Consider the following 17,011-nt stretch of genomic DNA (forward strand, 5'->3'; position numbering starts at 1 on the left):
CTGCTCCTGGACTCTTGGGCTTTGAATCTGGGGACTGCTTGCAGCCGCAGTCCTGGCCACGGCTGGGATTACAGAGATGCTGGCGAATCAGCTTGGCTGGCAGCTCTCTGAGGCAAGGTAAGGCGAGTAAGGGGCAGGAGTCCCACCTCCAGTCAATTAACGCTCATGGTTGAGGGGCAGCCAATATCGGTGGGGATGCATTCAAAGCCGACTCCCTAGGTGGCGGGATGAGAAACCCCACCATCCAAAAAATCCTGCCCCACTTTACAGAAGTTGAATTATAACTTTGCCCTCGGTAAACAACTCCCTCCCACACATGGACATCCTCCGGCTTTTAATTCCAGATTTTTATTGGATTCAAATTTCACCATCTGCTGTGGTGGGGTTTGAACCCAGGCCCCCAGAGCATTACCCTGGGTTTCTAAACATGCGAGGCAGTGACAATACCACTACGCCACCACCTCCTCATCCCTCAGTCAGCCAGAAGCCCTGCCTCAGAGAGCTCCCAGCCAATCTGATTGTCTGGCAGCTCTGTAAGTCCCAGCACAGCCACCTGGAACTGTGGTCACTGCCGGGGCTACAAGCAGGCCTCAGAGTCTTAGGCCAGACCTTGTCGGGCGAGCTCGGCAGGAGCGGGCAGGAGTGGTCGGAAAGCTGCCTGTCACCCACGATCGGGACACGACCACGATTTCACACAATGAAGGCCCAGTCAGTGCTGCCTGTATTGGTGGGGGGGGGGGGGGGGGGGGGGGGGAGGGGAAAGGGGGGGGTCACGAGCGCACAAGTTCATGCAGGAAAAGCTCCCTGAGGCACAGAACTGTCTCAGAGAGATGAAGATGTAAAAGAAATCAAACGAAAACATTTTAAGACATTAAAAAACATGTTGAGCAGGGGCACGATAGAAATTAGTATGAACATTATTTTTTTAACAATGGATCAAAACCTCATCCCACCCATGGATGAAGTTTCGCAAAAAATGCCAAGGCCGCTTGGCCTTTTCGCCTGCCTGCCAACTGTAAGGTTGGATGGGCAGCGAAAAATTTAATTCAATTAAGACCTTGCGGGAGGGCATCCATTGCAGAAAGGGAGTCTCTGAGGGTTGCCCCTCCACCTCACTGACCTGTGGCCAACCCGGGTAACCTATCAGGCTTGCCCCCTGCCCCTGACACTCTCTCGCATCTCAAAATTGATAGAACCAACGAGCCATATAATAAGATAAAAGCAAAATACCGCGGATGCTGGAAATCTGAAACAAAAAGAGAAAATGCTGGAAAAGCTCAGCGGGTCTGACAGCATCTGCGGAGAGAGAAACAGGGTTGACGTTTCTAGTCCATAGGACATCTGAAGAAGAGTCACACAGACTCGAAACGTCAACTCTGTTTCTCCCTCTACAAATGCTATCAGACCTGCTGAGCTTTTCCAGCATTTTCTCTTTTTGCGTGAGCCATGTTTTAACACTGGCAAGCCTTTGAAATGTCCCTGAGACTGACAAAATAAGCAAACAGGATTTAAAAAATGCCCCTCTTGCAACCTCACGAAATTGTCGGTCAATCACACCAGACTTCAGCTTGACCCCAACTCCTAGAGACAAAAATCCCATGGGACCTCCCTGACTTTTAGAATCGGGAACGTGTCGAGAACTGACCTGACTTGGGGCTCCTAACTCTTAAGAGGAAAATCTGACCCATTGAATACCAAAGCAGGGAAGTTATGCTGAATCTTTATAAAACTCTTGTTAGGCCACAACTAGAGTCTTGCATCCAGTTCTGGTTGCCACATAGAAAAGATATGAGGATCTCTGAGAGGGTGCAGAGATTTACCAAAATGGTTCCAGGGATGAGGAGATTTAGCTACAAGGTTAGAGAAGCTTAGATTGTTCTCCCTGGAAATTGAAGAGAGATCTGATAGGGTTGCACTAATTATGGCAGGTTTATATAAGGTAGATAAAGAAACCTTTTCCCATTAGCTGATGGTACATGGACCAGGAGACACAGATTTAAGGTTTTGGAAAAGAGATGCAGGGGAAATGTGAGGAAGAAATTTTTTAAACAGTGAGTGTTAATGATCTGAAACTTGTTGCCTGTGAGGGTGGTAGAATCAGAGACAATCAATAATTTCAAGAGGCATTTGGATAGGCATTTGAGGGAAATAAACTTGCGTGGCTACAGAGTTAGAGTGGGAGAATAAGACTGACTGGATTGCTCTACAGGGGGCAAGTGGCTTGATGGGCCAAATGGCCTTCTTCTGTGATTACGTGACCCTGTGAACAGGCAACACAAAGTTTGCATGCCTCAGCAGGACCGGGTGTGAGGTAATCAGGCCTTGTCCAATTTATCTGCTTTTGTATTTTTCACGGATAAGGCACAATAAAAAAAAATACTGATGTTTTTGTTTTTGGCAGGCTAGCAATAGTTGGTTACAACAGGCTGCTGTAACTGTTCCACTTGCTGACACCTTTCAAAGCAAATTGCAGGCTGTGCGGGACATGGATCTGGAGCAAATAAAATCATATCTTACTCCTCCGGAAAGCCTATTTCTGAACAGGTAAGTTGTGTTTTCTTATTTTCAAGGAGCAAAAGGTTGCTTTTAAAGCAATTTCTATCAACGTTAGATAAAGTCTTCTTTTCTCAGCACAGTGTTGAATTACATGAATCCTGTGGGCACTCATTTTTAAAACAATGTTGTCAGAGAAAGGGCTTCTAGAGGCCACATTTCCTGTGCTCTCCAAGTGAGCAGGGATTCGGGACTGGGCTCTTCCTCTTCACTTGCAGTTATTTGGACAATTACTTGGTAATATGCTAAAATTCAGCGTGTTCTTGTCCTTCCACCAATGGGAACAGTTTCTCCCTATCTACCCTGTCCAGACCCCTCATGATTTTTAGTACCTCTTTCAAATCTCCTTTAAATTTTCTCTTCTCCAAGGAGTACAGTCCCGACTTCTCCAATCTATCTACATAACCGAGGTTCCTCATTCCTGGAACCGTTCTTGTGAATCTTTTCTGCACCCTCTTTAAAGCTTTCGCATCTTTCCTAAAGTGTGGTGTCCAGAACAGCTTCAATACCCTAGTTGAGGCCGAACCAGCGTTTTACACAGGAGCAATATAAATTTGTATGTGATAATATGCGAAAGCACCATAATAACTGGTTTTACACACTGACCTATTTTCCTTTTCATCAATACAAATTTTATTCCTCGGATTTCTGTGGAGAGTTGGGGTTACGGAATTTAGCATTTCTTAATTTGTAGAAATTAATTGAAGATTACTCCAAACTCATTGATGTTATACTTTAAGGATAGTAGGGGGGATGGCGTGACAGAAATAGCATGGCAGAAGGAAGTGATTAAGTGTTTCTTAACAAGAAGTGAGTGAATTCACCTGTTCAAAATGTGTCTGTTAACTAAAGATTAGAGGTACATTAAAGTGGTAGAAAAAGACATTTTATTAATGCATTTGTTCTTAATGTGCAATAATTTTAGAAAGTAGACTTTAAATTAGGCAATAATATTAGTGTTATTAAATCCAGACATTTATTTTGCAAAGTTAAAGGTTGTTCCAGCAGCTTTTTAAAATAAATACAATTCTAAATATGCTTCAAGTTGCTCTTTCTTTCATAATTAAATTTCTTATTTAAAGGGGGGGGGGGGGGAATTAAGACTTTAGCATTTTAGTGGGCGGTGTTTGGTTATTACGGGGTGGGGGAGCAGCAGGAAGTCAAGGTCAGTCATGGGTGTGGCCGAGTCTATAGCCACAAAGGAGAGCTGGCGGTGACGAATGGGAGGCATGCAGTGGGGCAAGCAGGTAGCACTGGGAAGCTGTTTTCAATTCCCAATGCTATTCTTTCTGTGTCACTGCCCTCCCCCAATGATTGGTGTTCACCATAGCCTGAATTTTCAGCTTGGCAAGCGGGCGTGATCGACAGGCCTGGGAGCGGTCGGGAAACCGACCACGATCGCCCCCCCCCCCCCCCCCCCACCGCCCCCTCCGACCACAATTTCAGTGTGAAATGCACGTTGAAAAGCTTAGCGCTGCCGGGGTGTGGGGGGGGAGGGAGGGGGGGGGCGGTAGGAGGGCGGGCAGTGACCTTTCCGCGGGCGCGGGCAAGGGCTAAGAGAAAGCTCCCTGAAGGCTAAGAGCTGCCTCGGGGAGCTGCAGGCCCGAAAACCATGAAATAAAGTTTTGAATATCAAGGGAAAAAAAAATATCCAAGCATCACAATCAGACACCTGAACATATAGATGATAAAAATGCTGCCCATTGATTTTTATTTTAATTTTATTTAATAACGGGAACCTCATCCCACCCTTGGACCAGGTTTCGTGAAAAATACAAAGTCGGCCTGGTCGATTCTCCCGCCCGCCAACTGTACGGTTGGATGGACCATGAAAAATCGGTGTCAACTGCACCGTTAATGGGCTTAATTGCCCTCTTAAATGGTTCGTGGGCACACTTCTGACTTTCGCCCGCGCCCGCTGAGCGAAGTGTGGTGCAAGCGCGGGACGGTGTTGGGGCACTCGCCCGATGTCTTCCCGCGCGATTTTACACCCAATCAGGTCGGGCGCGTACCCGCCTACTGGATGTAAAATTCTGCCCGTATCTCTTTATTCCTTACTGCAAAGTGCACACACGACGAATGCATTTTTTTTCTTTTGTTGTGCTTAGATACATTTATGAAAATTCTATGCTTTTCTTCCATTTTATTTATTTGCTTGTTTTTCTCTTACAGTCATGGTTCCATCGCCGGCACATTAAGCAGCAATAAGCTGACCATTAAAATTCCAATTCCTTTCGGTGGAATAATGAATGAAAGAAATCCTTTGTTTTCAAAAATAATGAGTGTACAGCCAATGGTTATGAAAGCACTTGGAATAAATTCACCATCTGCTGAATACACCAAGCCACCAGTATTCATTCCACCTATTGGAGAAAGAACTTCCACACCAACTACTGCTACTCTCCACCTTCCTTTAATTGACAAGCTGGAATTCTCCACACGGATGAACAGTAATTACTACAATTATTCCTCTAACTTCATGATGGAATACAGTAAAAAGAAAAGCAGAAAACAATTTGCTGCTGATGTAGATATCCAAGCAGTCTCAGCACTGGACTATCTGTCCTATCATCTGAAAGGTAAGAGATTTCTTCATGAACTCTGTTGAAATAATTGAATCTTTGTCTTTAAATTCTGTGGATTTCTGAAAATTTACTTGCCCTTTAAGAGCATTAATTTTTCACAGTATGATATATTTTACTAGAGCATGTCTGAAGTTATAAATTTGATAGTAAGACCAGGAGAAGATTTACGCTTAAAATTTGAAATTGACATTGCAAAGCTCATACTATGGCAAATGAAAAGAACAAAATCACAGATGATGCTGGTTAACAGTTCAGTTAAATTTACTTATTTTTGAATGTTATTTTGTACAAATTGCACCTGGTATGGAACCTAATTAGAACTATTAAATATTAAAATATCCATAGCTATAAATATTAAGCTTTGAATACATTACATTATTGCACTCACAATTTAAAATTATGTACCATAGGTTCTGTACTTTCAAAACAACAAAAAGAGGACATGTTTATTCGCAGTATCTCTTCATCATTTCAACATAAACTACTACAGTCTTCCATGAAGCTATCTGAGAAGTATAATTCTTCAGATGAGATGATAGCTGAGGCAAACTATGAATGGGTTGCACTCAGTAACTTAGGAGCAAAAGCCTCTTTGCTTTCATCATATGAGGTTCTGAATAAATCTTTAATCATAGAAATACAAGGACGTGCAAGAGGAACTTTAAATGTAGCTTCATATGACTCTAATTGGAATTACAGGATGACTCAAACAATTGATCCCATCAACAGTGAAGGCAGTGGAAGTTCTATTTTAAACTTTAATTCAGCGCCGCTCCAAGTTACCAACAGAATGAATGGTGATTACAAAAAGGGTGTTTTCACATTCTCATCAAACACTGAAGAATCATGGTCAAATTTGAAAAATCTCATAAAACTAAAAGTAAAAACAGAGAAATTTGAATTGAAATGTGATACTTCAGGCGAATTCAGGAATGGTAACTTCAGCAGTAACATAAAAATGACCAAAAGCCCTGAAATGCTGAAGGTGGTGAATAAACTGCGTGGTGAACTGTTTGGTGCTACCTTTGAAACCAAAGATGAACTGAACTATAATGAAGACCAATTCAGTCTCTCCTCGAACACAACTGGAAAGTACAACAAGATGGCTGCAACAAATGGTCTGAGTCTTATAGTATTAGCAAGACATGTTAAAGTTGAACAGCAATGGGTTGCAGATTATTATGACAAGAAGTTCCACAGCATCTTGTCCGGCACACTTAATGCTGATGCTCTAGAGGTAAAGTCTGTTATTGATTTTGCTGGTGTAACAAACCAAGGTATTCTGAAAATTGGTAACAGTGGTCTGTCAACTGAAATGACCTCAAGTGTAAATATACATCCTTTCAATCTGAAACATGCATTCACAACTGTCATTAATCAACATGGAATCATCATGAGCATTGGTATCAATGATCAAAAAAATGATTTCATTAATTTGAATATGGATGGAAAAGCAAACAGTAGTGGAATATATACCACCAGTTCATATTCAAGTGCTTCTCTTCAAACTAAAGCAACCAATATCATTGAACTTCAATTTACTAAAGAGAAAGAGCTGATGTTTTATGCAATGACCGATGCATTGTTCAAAGAAACTACATTTAACAATGTAAATCACTTTACTGTTGGCTTCTGGACATTAACTGCATCAAATACAATCACAGCTGGCAATCAATTAGATTCTACTATCAAATACCAGCAAAAATTTGAAATGCATATGCAACCTTTCATAGCTTCAATCAATTTTGACAACAGATTCAAATATCACCAGCTAGATGTTTCCCACATTGTGCAACTTTCACTTGAACCTCTCAAGATTGAATTTAAGGGTGAATTGACAGGATCGCAGCAGGACAATCACTTGGTTCATGTTTATATCTTGAAATATGCTGATTGGAAAACTTTGATACAGGCAAACACAACTGGAAAATTAAAAAGTATGAATATTAACCACAAGCTGAACCTGGAAATTAACGGACTTTCTGCAAAATTCTCCAGTGACACGTTGTGCAATTCAAGAGCAGTGAAGTTTCAAAATAATGTACACACTACAGCTATACCATTTGTGTTCACATTTGAAGCTGATACCTCTGCTAAAGGATATATTGATGGTTGGGGCTTGCACAGTGGAGAGCTTAACAATAATCTCCAAATGAAGGCAGAGCCACTAGCCATTGCGCTTCATCATGATTTCAAAGGAACTTCTGAACATAAACTGCCAGATAGAAGATTGACACAGACACTTCTGGAAAACAATTTAAATGTTATGCTCATTCCAACTGAGCAGACAAGCAAATGGACATTAAAGAGTCAGTTAAACGATAATACTTACATGCAAACTGTTAATGCCTACAACATTCCAGAAAAAATTGGCATGGATATTGCATGTGATGCAGAGGTTGATTTTAGTTGTCTAAAGAAAGTTAATTTCCTCCCCTCCAATGTGCTAAATTCTGTTGATCAAGCTGAGCTTCAGAAGTTTCAGATTTCAGGTAGCCTGAAATATGATAAAAACGGGAATGTTCATGTTATTAACATGCCATTCTTGGAACAGCTGCCCATTTACTTTGAGTCATTTAAAGTTGTCATTTTAAATACTTTGGAGGGCATTCAAAATTACTTGAAGGACATTAAAGTTAATCAATTTGTCCAGAGATGCAAGAAGGCTTTAGGCCAGGTGAATGATTCCATTAAGGACATGAATTTAGACATCAAGGTTAATGATGCAAAGGATAAAGTGTTAATGTTTCTAAAAGAGTATCAATCAATACCCGAACACCTTAAGTTTGTTTTAATGCAAGTCCACAACGGTACATTGACCAGACTCCAAGAAGTTATTTTCTATCTGAAAGAAATTGACAAAGCTAAATTAAAGGAAGCCATTGAAAATTTCATTAACCGAATTGTGAATAAACTGATAGAAATTGATCAACAATATGAAATAACTGAAAAATCTGCCAGGATCATCATTCAAATGCAGGAAATTCTCAATAAATTTTACGAGAATGTTGATTGGATTCAAAGTCTCGAGGAAGAATATCAAATTAAAGCTCGGCTTCAAGTTAAGTTAAAAGAACTACAGGTGCAACTCCAGAATTTCAGTCTGCAGGAATTTGCTAATGGATTAATGCAACAAAGTAATTTAAATGCACTTATTGAAAAATTGGAACAATGTCTAAATACATATAATCAAGAGATAAAGAAAATAATTGAGACAATGTATAATGGGCTCTTATGGCTGTTGGAGCACTATGAAATTCATGATAAAATTAACAACATTAATGCCAAGATACAGCAGGTTATCACTACATACAAAATTGACGTATTGGCTCAGAAACTTGTGGCTGAAACAGTAAAACTCATTCAAACATTCAAGGTAGAAGACACAATACAAGGAGCTATAACTACTCTCAAAAAAATAATCGGGAAATCATATAGTGGAGCAATTGAGTACATTGATAGTGCAACTAAACAGATAAAATCATATGATTACCAAAAATTGATTGACAAAATTAATGATTTCCTCAGCAATATTATTATAGAGTTAAGACAGTTTGATTATAATGCTTTCGTTGATAAAATAAATGCTCAGATCCTAAACATAATCAATGTAGTCAAGGATAAAATGGAAGATTTAGAACTATCACAGAAAGTTAAGGCTGTGAAAAAGTTTGTACAGGAAGTTCAGTCAATAATAGTGCATTGCGTTACACAACTGAAACAAAAAAATCTCAATGAATTGATCAACCCGTTGGCAGATGTACTCAGAACTATAGGTACATCATTTCGCAATTTCCTGGAAACTTTATTTGGAGAGACACTCAAGGATCTACAAGTTAGGATCAGTAAAATGGATATCCATGAGGAACTGCAAAGACATTGGCAGGATGCTGTGAACTTTTACAAAATAATTGTTGGTCACCTCTCATCAGGATATGAATACGCAGAAAAGGGAATTATTATTTTGGCAGAAAAGTACAACTTCAAAGAAATATTCGATGAAATCCAAATGTACCTGGAAGAAGGTTTTATTGTTCCAGAACTGCACTTAGGCCTAATATCTGTGCCTGAGTTCGAGATAAGCATTCGTGCTATTAGAAAAGGAGAGTTCAACACACCATCATTTACAGTACCTCTGACGAATCTAACAATTCCATCCTACCATGTCAACTTAAACAACCTGAAAGACATCAGAATTCCTTCCAGAATTGATATTCCATCATTTATTGTCTTGAATTTATTTGTTGTCCCTGCTGTCACAATTGATTTGGAAAAGCTTAAGAATTTTACTATCACAACTATAGATAATATATGCAATTTTGACATTTCCATAGGAGACTTCAATACATTTTCAGATTTAAATTTCCAGGTTATGTCATTGCCAGATGTAAAATTTCCTGAAATAGATTTCAGTGCATTCCACATGCCTGATTTAAAAATTCCAAAGGTGGATTTAGACAACTTCCTGTTAGATGACATTAAGATTCCAGAATTTCAACTTCCTCGTATACCTCACAAAGTGTCAGTTCCTGCATTCGGAAAACTCACTGGCATGTTCACTCTTAAATGTCCTGTCTATGGACTCCATACTAGTGTTGGTATTCATAACATTGACGTTGTTAAAGACAGAACAGAACTTCTAGCTTTTATCACAGCAAATGGTGAGTCAATTGTAAACACCCTATCCTTCAACTTAGAAGCAAATGCCCGTCTGTCAGCTCCTGACCAAACTCACTTGCAACTCAGTGAAAGCATGAAGTTTGACCACACAGCTATAACTTTTGATCACATGGGTAATCTTACTTTTGCAAGACCCTTTGTGAATGGAAAAGCAGAGACTAAGATTGCAATTACCACTGAAGCCTATAATTCAGAAACAATAAATGTAATAACAATGAAAATACAGGAAGCACTTTCCGCAAAAATACGGACCATCTATGAACACAACCTCAATGTTCCACATAAACAGTTATCAAGCCAAGTTTCACTTAATAACATTATTCAAACCTCTTCTAATGAAAAGAGTGCAGCACTATCTATCACAACTATTGGGAATGGAAAATGGTCTTTTAAAGACTTTTCTGATGAAGGAGCACACAAAAGTGAGCTGAAGTTAAACCTGGATGCACCTGCTCTTATAGTTGCATTTTCAGGTGATACCAACACCAAGTATGTAAAGATGAAACAGAATTTCAAGACTGAGATCTTCCCTTCATTTTCTGCCAGATTAACTTTTAATGCAGAAGCAAATATCACTGACTCTGCAGTTTGTGTCATGAATGCAATTGGAAAAGCAGATCTAGCACCTTTAAAAGTCGAACTGACAGGATCTCACAATGCTAAACTTAATGGTGCAGCAATGGGTACAGTGGCAAATTCATTTCACTTTACAGCAGAACCATTTGCGATTGGCTTTGTGGGAAAGAATGGTGCTGATTTAAAGGTTTCTTTCCCTTTGACGCTCATTGGAAAAACAGAATTCCTAAATAACTATGAGTTGACACTAAATCCAAATGAACAACGATTCTCATGGCAAGTAAATTCTACATTCAACCAGTACAAATATATGCATGATATTTATGTAAGTAACAGTGAAGAAAATATCAATATGCATCTTAGAGTGAATGGTGATGCAAACCTTGATTTCCTAACCATACCCGTTTCCATCCCTGAAACTTTGATTCCTTATTCATCATTCAGAATTCCCCCTGTTCATAATTATTCTTTGTGGGAACATGCAGGACTCAAATCCCTTTTGAGAACAACCCGACAATCACTTGGCTTAAGTATAAAGACTGAATACAAAAAGAATAAAGATTTTCATAGCTTCAAAATAGATACGGAGCCAATTTACAATAGGGTCAATGATTTCCTTTCGGCATCAGCTGATAGATTTCAACAGGCAAGAAACAACATGTTCGACTTAATAAGAAAAACACAATATGATATACAGCAAGAAAATCCTGCAACAAGAATGCTTAATGTACCAGGATATACTATACCAGGACTAAAGGCTGAAGTCTCCCCTTATAGGCTAGAAATCCCAGTTTTCAGTTTTGTTACTACTAGAAATATTACTACTCCTACATTTACACTACCCATTATTAATTTCATTATGCCTTCGTACACATTTGCTATACCATCTCCTGGGTTAAAATTAGTACATATACCTGACAGTTTTTATACCTTGTCATTTCCAAAGATCAAAATGCCACGTATACAAGATACCATCAAAGTTCCTGCTATCGGTAACTTGACCTGTGATTTCTCACTCAAATCAAGTTTAGTGGTTCTGACCTCTCATTTTGAACTCTTCAACCAGTCAGACATAATTGCCCGTTATAGTGCTTCATCTTCATCTATCTTTACATCAGACTTCAAAGCAAAAGGAACAACAAGTCTGGCAAGACGGCGAGGACTGAAATTAGCAACAGCCATTTCTGTTAAGCATGATATCATTCAAGGAAAACATGAGAGCACCATAAGTTTAACAAGGAGGAACATGGAGGCTTCAGTTTCTACTGGAGTAATGATTCAACTTTTCAACCTTGCTCTTAATTTCGAACATGACCTGAATGGAAAAACAAAGCCCAAGCCTAATGTGCAATCAAAGATGTCCCTTAACTTTGGAGTGCCTTCAACTGACAACTTGCATTTAGTTCAAGGAAGTGTCACCCATTCTCTGAACTTGGGAGACTTTGCATCCTACTTAAATGTGGAAACTTCAACCAATGCTCACATTGAAGGAAATATGCAATACAAATTTTCTGGCAGCATGAGCAATGAAGCAAGTATTTATCTGAGTTCAAACAATACGCGTTCCAATGTAAAACTTGAGCTAAGTTCATCGGTTGATTCAGCTTCTGGCAATGTTTGGAAGATCACAACGAATGAAAACCTTGCTGTAGCGGTATCCACAGAACGTTTTTTTGCCGTCTGGGATCATTCTGCTGATAACATTCTTACACTTCCATCAACATTTGAAACACTTCCATCAACATTTGAAACAAAAGGTAATCAAAAATCTAAAGCAACTTTAGAATTAGCATTCTGGAGTTTGACTGCACAGTTACAATCTGAGATTTCTCAACCCAGTAGCTTATGGAATGAGGCAGATTTACAACATTATGTGACTGTAGCCATCAAACCAAAGGTCCAAGAAGTGAAATGGAATAATAATGGTCACCTCCTGTCAGCAGTTTTCAGTGATGAGATGGAGCTAGTAAACAATGGATCAGGAATACATCTTGACATGGCTGGTTCCCTGCAGGGACATGTGCATTTTCTGAAAACTATTTCATTATATGAAAGAAGTTTGTGGGACATTTTGAAATTTGACTTGACTACTAGTGAAGAGAAGCAACAATACTTAAATGTATCTACATCAATAGTGTTCACAAAGAATGGAAACAGTTTATTTAATACTTTATCAGTGCCACTATTAGCTAATGGTCTGAAGATAAATATTCCTGAGATTACCCTTCATGTTCCTGAATGGATCAAAAATGTACCGGAAATGATTCCTAACAACCTGTCTTCACAGATTGGAAAAGTTCACATTCCTGATGAAATTGAGTTTCCAACGACCATAATACCTCTGATAAACATTGTTGTGCCATCATATAAATTCAAGTTTTCAGAAATAAAGCTCCCCAGGATAATCATCACTCCTGAATTTAGAGTTCCATATACTACCCTTCAGGTACCATCATACGCCATTAATTTTACAGATATTGCTATACCATCAAACATAAATACTCTTCCATTTGATGTATCTTTGCCAAATTTTCCTACAGTTAGCTTTCCTAAAGTGAACATTAATTCTACTTACTTTGAGGATTACAAGATCCCTTACCTTGAAATTGCAATACCAAAATTCAAAATCATGATTTCTCAGTTTGCTCTGCCAAAATCCTTCAGAATAGCTGGAAATTATCTGCAGCTGGACAACATTGCAAAGCAAATTGCAGACTTTGAGCTACCAACGATAACAATCCCAGCAAAGACAGTGGAGATCCCACCACTGAAAGCAAGCTTACCTCTAGCACTTGTTCTGCCAGCATTTAACTCTTTTACTGGAAATGTCAAAGTTTCGTCACCGATATACAATACTACATGGATTACAAGTGTGAAATCGGATCAAAATGGAGCAGATATCTTCACTGCAGCAGTCGATGCAACATCCAGTTCTACACTGCGGTTTCTGGAATATGAATTAGATGGTAAGTTGAAAATACAGCAATTTGTTTCTTTAAAAACTGCCACATTTACTTATTGACCTATTAAACTATACTTTTGCCTTTGTGCCTTTTTCTGTCTAGTCTATTCCTTTTAACAGTCACTTCAATTAGACAATCTAATTCAGTAATTTTTTTTACAATTATTTAAATGTCTTATATTTAAAACCATACGCTATTGTATCTGATATGGAAGATGTCTGAAATATTTTTGCAATATTGTCTAGATAATTTATTTTGTTTATTTAACATAATTAATATAATTATGATTAAAGCATCTTGGAGGGTTCAATATATTTCTTGTAGAGGAATTCAACATACAAATTAATAGATTTTTATGTGTATTTTTGAAAGGTGATTTATTTTCTCCCTTTTTTAAAGCAAGCACAACTTTAAGCACCACCACTGATACCTACAATCTTATTGGAAAATATACATTTGCCCATCCTGATTTAAGTGTCGACTGGCAGCAGAATTGCACTTTTCAGCATTCAGGGTAAGTTGTACATTTTCGTTAACTTTTTAGGTGATAAGTTATCTGATGGAGTTTTTAAGTTTGCGTCATTACCAAAAAGCATCCTCAATTGCTTAATAAACAAGTTTTCTGGTAGAGCTTAAAAGTTAAGCCTTATATAGAGATGCTGGTTTGAATGGCAACCAATAATAGATCAAAGTCTCAGTCACATATATGGGACCCAGCTGTGTAGAAAAGGGTTGCACCTGACTAATTAATATAAAATAAGAGGAGTTTTTTCATGTTTGGAGCAGAACTAACAGCTGTAGCAGGAGCATAAATGGATAGTTAATTAATTAGTTGCCGATTATACAGCCGTTCCTGGTTGACTGCTTTATAAAGGAAAATCAAAGGGCTATATTACAAGGGTGTTTCCTGCAGGAAGTTCTGCTGATTTACAACAATTGCCAACTTAGATTGAACCAATATAGTAAGATTTTCTTTAGATGGAATTGGATAGTTTTGTATCAGAGACAGAAGTTTAGGGTATGAGAAATAAAGTAGTGTACATTTTTCTTAGTTTAGGATGGGTTATATAGGCTATAAATCCTTCTCAAATTCTGTATATCCTATATTTATTCCCATCCTCTATTTAAGGTTTCTTTTGGTTCTGATAAGGCATTTGTCCCCCACTAAATTTAGTTGTGATTTATTCTCTGAATTTTGCCTGCAGTTCATGGACAAGTTTTGATCTTCACCACTCCGGTGATAATTTGGTGCAGTAGATCACACACCCTTTACAGAACCCAGGTTCTGCAAGTGGTGATCTGCTCATAAATAAACAAAAAATAGTAATGGTTTTTTATTGCTGTAAATATGAATTATGATATTGTACTAATAGAAAATGTCATTTTCTTATTACAGTAAATAGCTATTCCTTTTTAACATTTTCTCTGTTAGAATAACAAGTCATCTGGGAGTAGATGTCATCAGTCCAACTTTCACAGACCTTAGTATTCGTTGGCAGCAGAGTAATGATAGAATTTCTTCATCAGTCTCCTCTCCAGCTGCTGGATTCCTAGGAATGGTAATCAAAAAGAAAAGGCCAAATGTTCTGTATGCAAAACTATATATCCATGAGCCAGTAAGTAACTTTATTCTTGTGTATGAGAAATATGAACTGAATGCAACAAAACAAAAAATGTTTATGTAATTTATTGGACTAGAAATAATGATGCTTCCATCCACAGCCCTTGCATGTATAATGTAAAACAGCAAATATTAAGGATGAACTGCCAAATTTTCTGGATCTGTCACTTCTAAGCTATTTCAATGATTCATATCTCATTCTTTGCATGAAACATAAATGTACATAATTTTTATTTCCACAGACATCCTCTGAAATAATTATTTTGGGTAGTAAAATTTCATTGGAGAACCCTGACAACATTCAAGTGCAGTTCAACTGGACAAATGGCGTTATTACAGACATGGCAAATGGCCTGAAGGAAAGAATACCCAAGATGATTCAAGCCATCTATAATTGTGTAAACAAGTATCACACTGAACATCTTGGAATAGAGTTGAGCGTTGTACCCTCAAAAGCCAAAGAGTCGATGAAACATATTGTTGATAAAGCACACAGAAAAGCAATCAATGGCCTTAAGGAAGCTGACAGTCGTCTCCAGTCTGCAGTTGATAATATCGCTTCAAACTATCAACAGGTGAAAGAAACAACAAAGAAATTGTATAAGAGAGCAGCAGCTGAAGTAGAAAATGTAGACTTTGAGAAAAAGATCACCACATTATTAAATGTCATTTCAAATTTGATACAAGAATATCAAAGTAAGTTGAAGGACTTAATTGATGCAGCAATCAGATTTTTAAAAGACACCAAATTTCAGCTACCTGGACTTGACGACGAGTATACAGGGCAAGAGCTATACATGATGTCCATAAATCAGGCAACACAATTTATTGTGAATCTTGATAATATTGTAGAAAGAAATCTTAGAGATGCAGTTGAATACTTCAATGCATTGGAATTTAAGATGATTCCTGGTGATGATACAATCATTAAAGGCTCAGAAATACTCCCTCTATTAAGAGAGTCTCTGAAGCAAGTTCTAACAAAGGTACTTGAAGTTTTAAGGAGCATGCATAGTCTTGATGCTGAACAATATCTAAATTCCTTCAAAATAAATATACAGGCCGGGTCTGAAGAATTTATTAAAGCCAGTGTTGCAAGTGTCAATAATCTGAAGGATGGAGTAAAGATATTCATTACAAATTCTACAGAACTTTTTAATAAACATTTTGAAGGCTTACGCACTCACTTTCAAGAAATTGGAGAAGAAACAATTCCTGAATATCTTGAAACGGCCAAAGAAAAATTGAGTGTTGCAATTTCAGACATTAAGAAGCATACAACTACATATAAACGGACAATTAAAACTAAGTTGGATGAAGCTATTTTTCAACTAAATGAAACCTATGAAAATTTAATTGCTCAAGGAGAATATTCAGTTAATCGATTTGTTGAAAACTTAAGCAAATTTGCTGAACAACTATTTAGATTCTTGGAACAGATTGTAAACAAACTAACTGAAGGAATGGGACTATATGTGGAAAGACGACCTGGGCAGCTTATAATTAATGTTCCTCACCCCCTTGAGTGGAAATCATTTGATGATGTACCTCAATTGAAAGAAGGAACTTTGAGCCAGTTAAACATCAAGGGACAGCAGATCCTTCAAAGAAGCACAGCTCTAGCATGGGACAGGATTGTGGAGAGCTATCAAAAAGATAAAAAGTTCCTGAATGAGAAAAGAACAAAGAACGTCAAATCAAAATTTTAAAATTCATCTGAATATTTAAAATTGTTATGAATCAAACTATGTAGTGTGCATAATATACTATGCTTGTGAATGAAAAAGAAACAATCACATGTTATTTCAGCATTTGTAATGAGATTAAATATAAACTTGTTAATAACTTGGCAAGCTTTTCATGTATCATTTCATTTTCATATTTGCTAATAGAAAACAAATGAATGTTTACAAATATTCTGGTTATGGTAGATAAATAGAGGGATTCAAGTCAAAATATGAAGCCCTTTTGGATAATTTTAGCTGGGTAGCATTCTCTTTAACTTAGACAAGTACATAAGAGAGACAAACTTG

The 17,011-nt window shown here is 37.8% G+C and overlaps 1 protein-coding gene across 1 annotated transcript in view; it reads left to right on the plus strand.

Moving 5' to 3' along the window:
- Window positions 1–16,687, plus strand: part of apoba (apolipoprotein Ba) — an 87,794-nt gene extending 71,107 nt beyond the window's left edge. The window contains exons 25-30 of the mRNA XM_041187430.1: window positions 2,402–2,544; window positions 4,726–5,132; window positions 5,549–13,360; window positions 13,757–13,871; window positions 14,790–14,973; window positions 15,221–16,687. Of these exons, the coding sequence (XP_041043364.1) occupies window positions 2,402–2,544; window positions 4,726–5,132; window positions 5,549–13,360; window positions 13,757–13,871; window positions 14,790–14,973; window positions 15,221–16,687 (10,128 nt within the window). The remainder of the gene's footprint in view (window positions 1–2,401; window positions 2,545–4,725; window positions 5,133–5,548; window positions 13,361–13,756; window positions 13,872–14,789; window positions 14,974–15,220) is intronic.
- The last annotated feature ends 324 nt before the right edge of the window (window positions 16,688–17,011 follow it).

Source organism: Carcharodon carcharias, chromosome 5, assembly GCF_017639515.1.
Source record: "Carcharodon carcharias isolate sCarCar2 chromosome 5, sCarCar2.pri, whole genome shotgun sequence".
NCBI lineage: Eukaryota > Metazoa > Chordata > Chondrichthyes > Lamniformes > Lamnidae > Carcharodon > Carcharodon carcharias.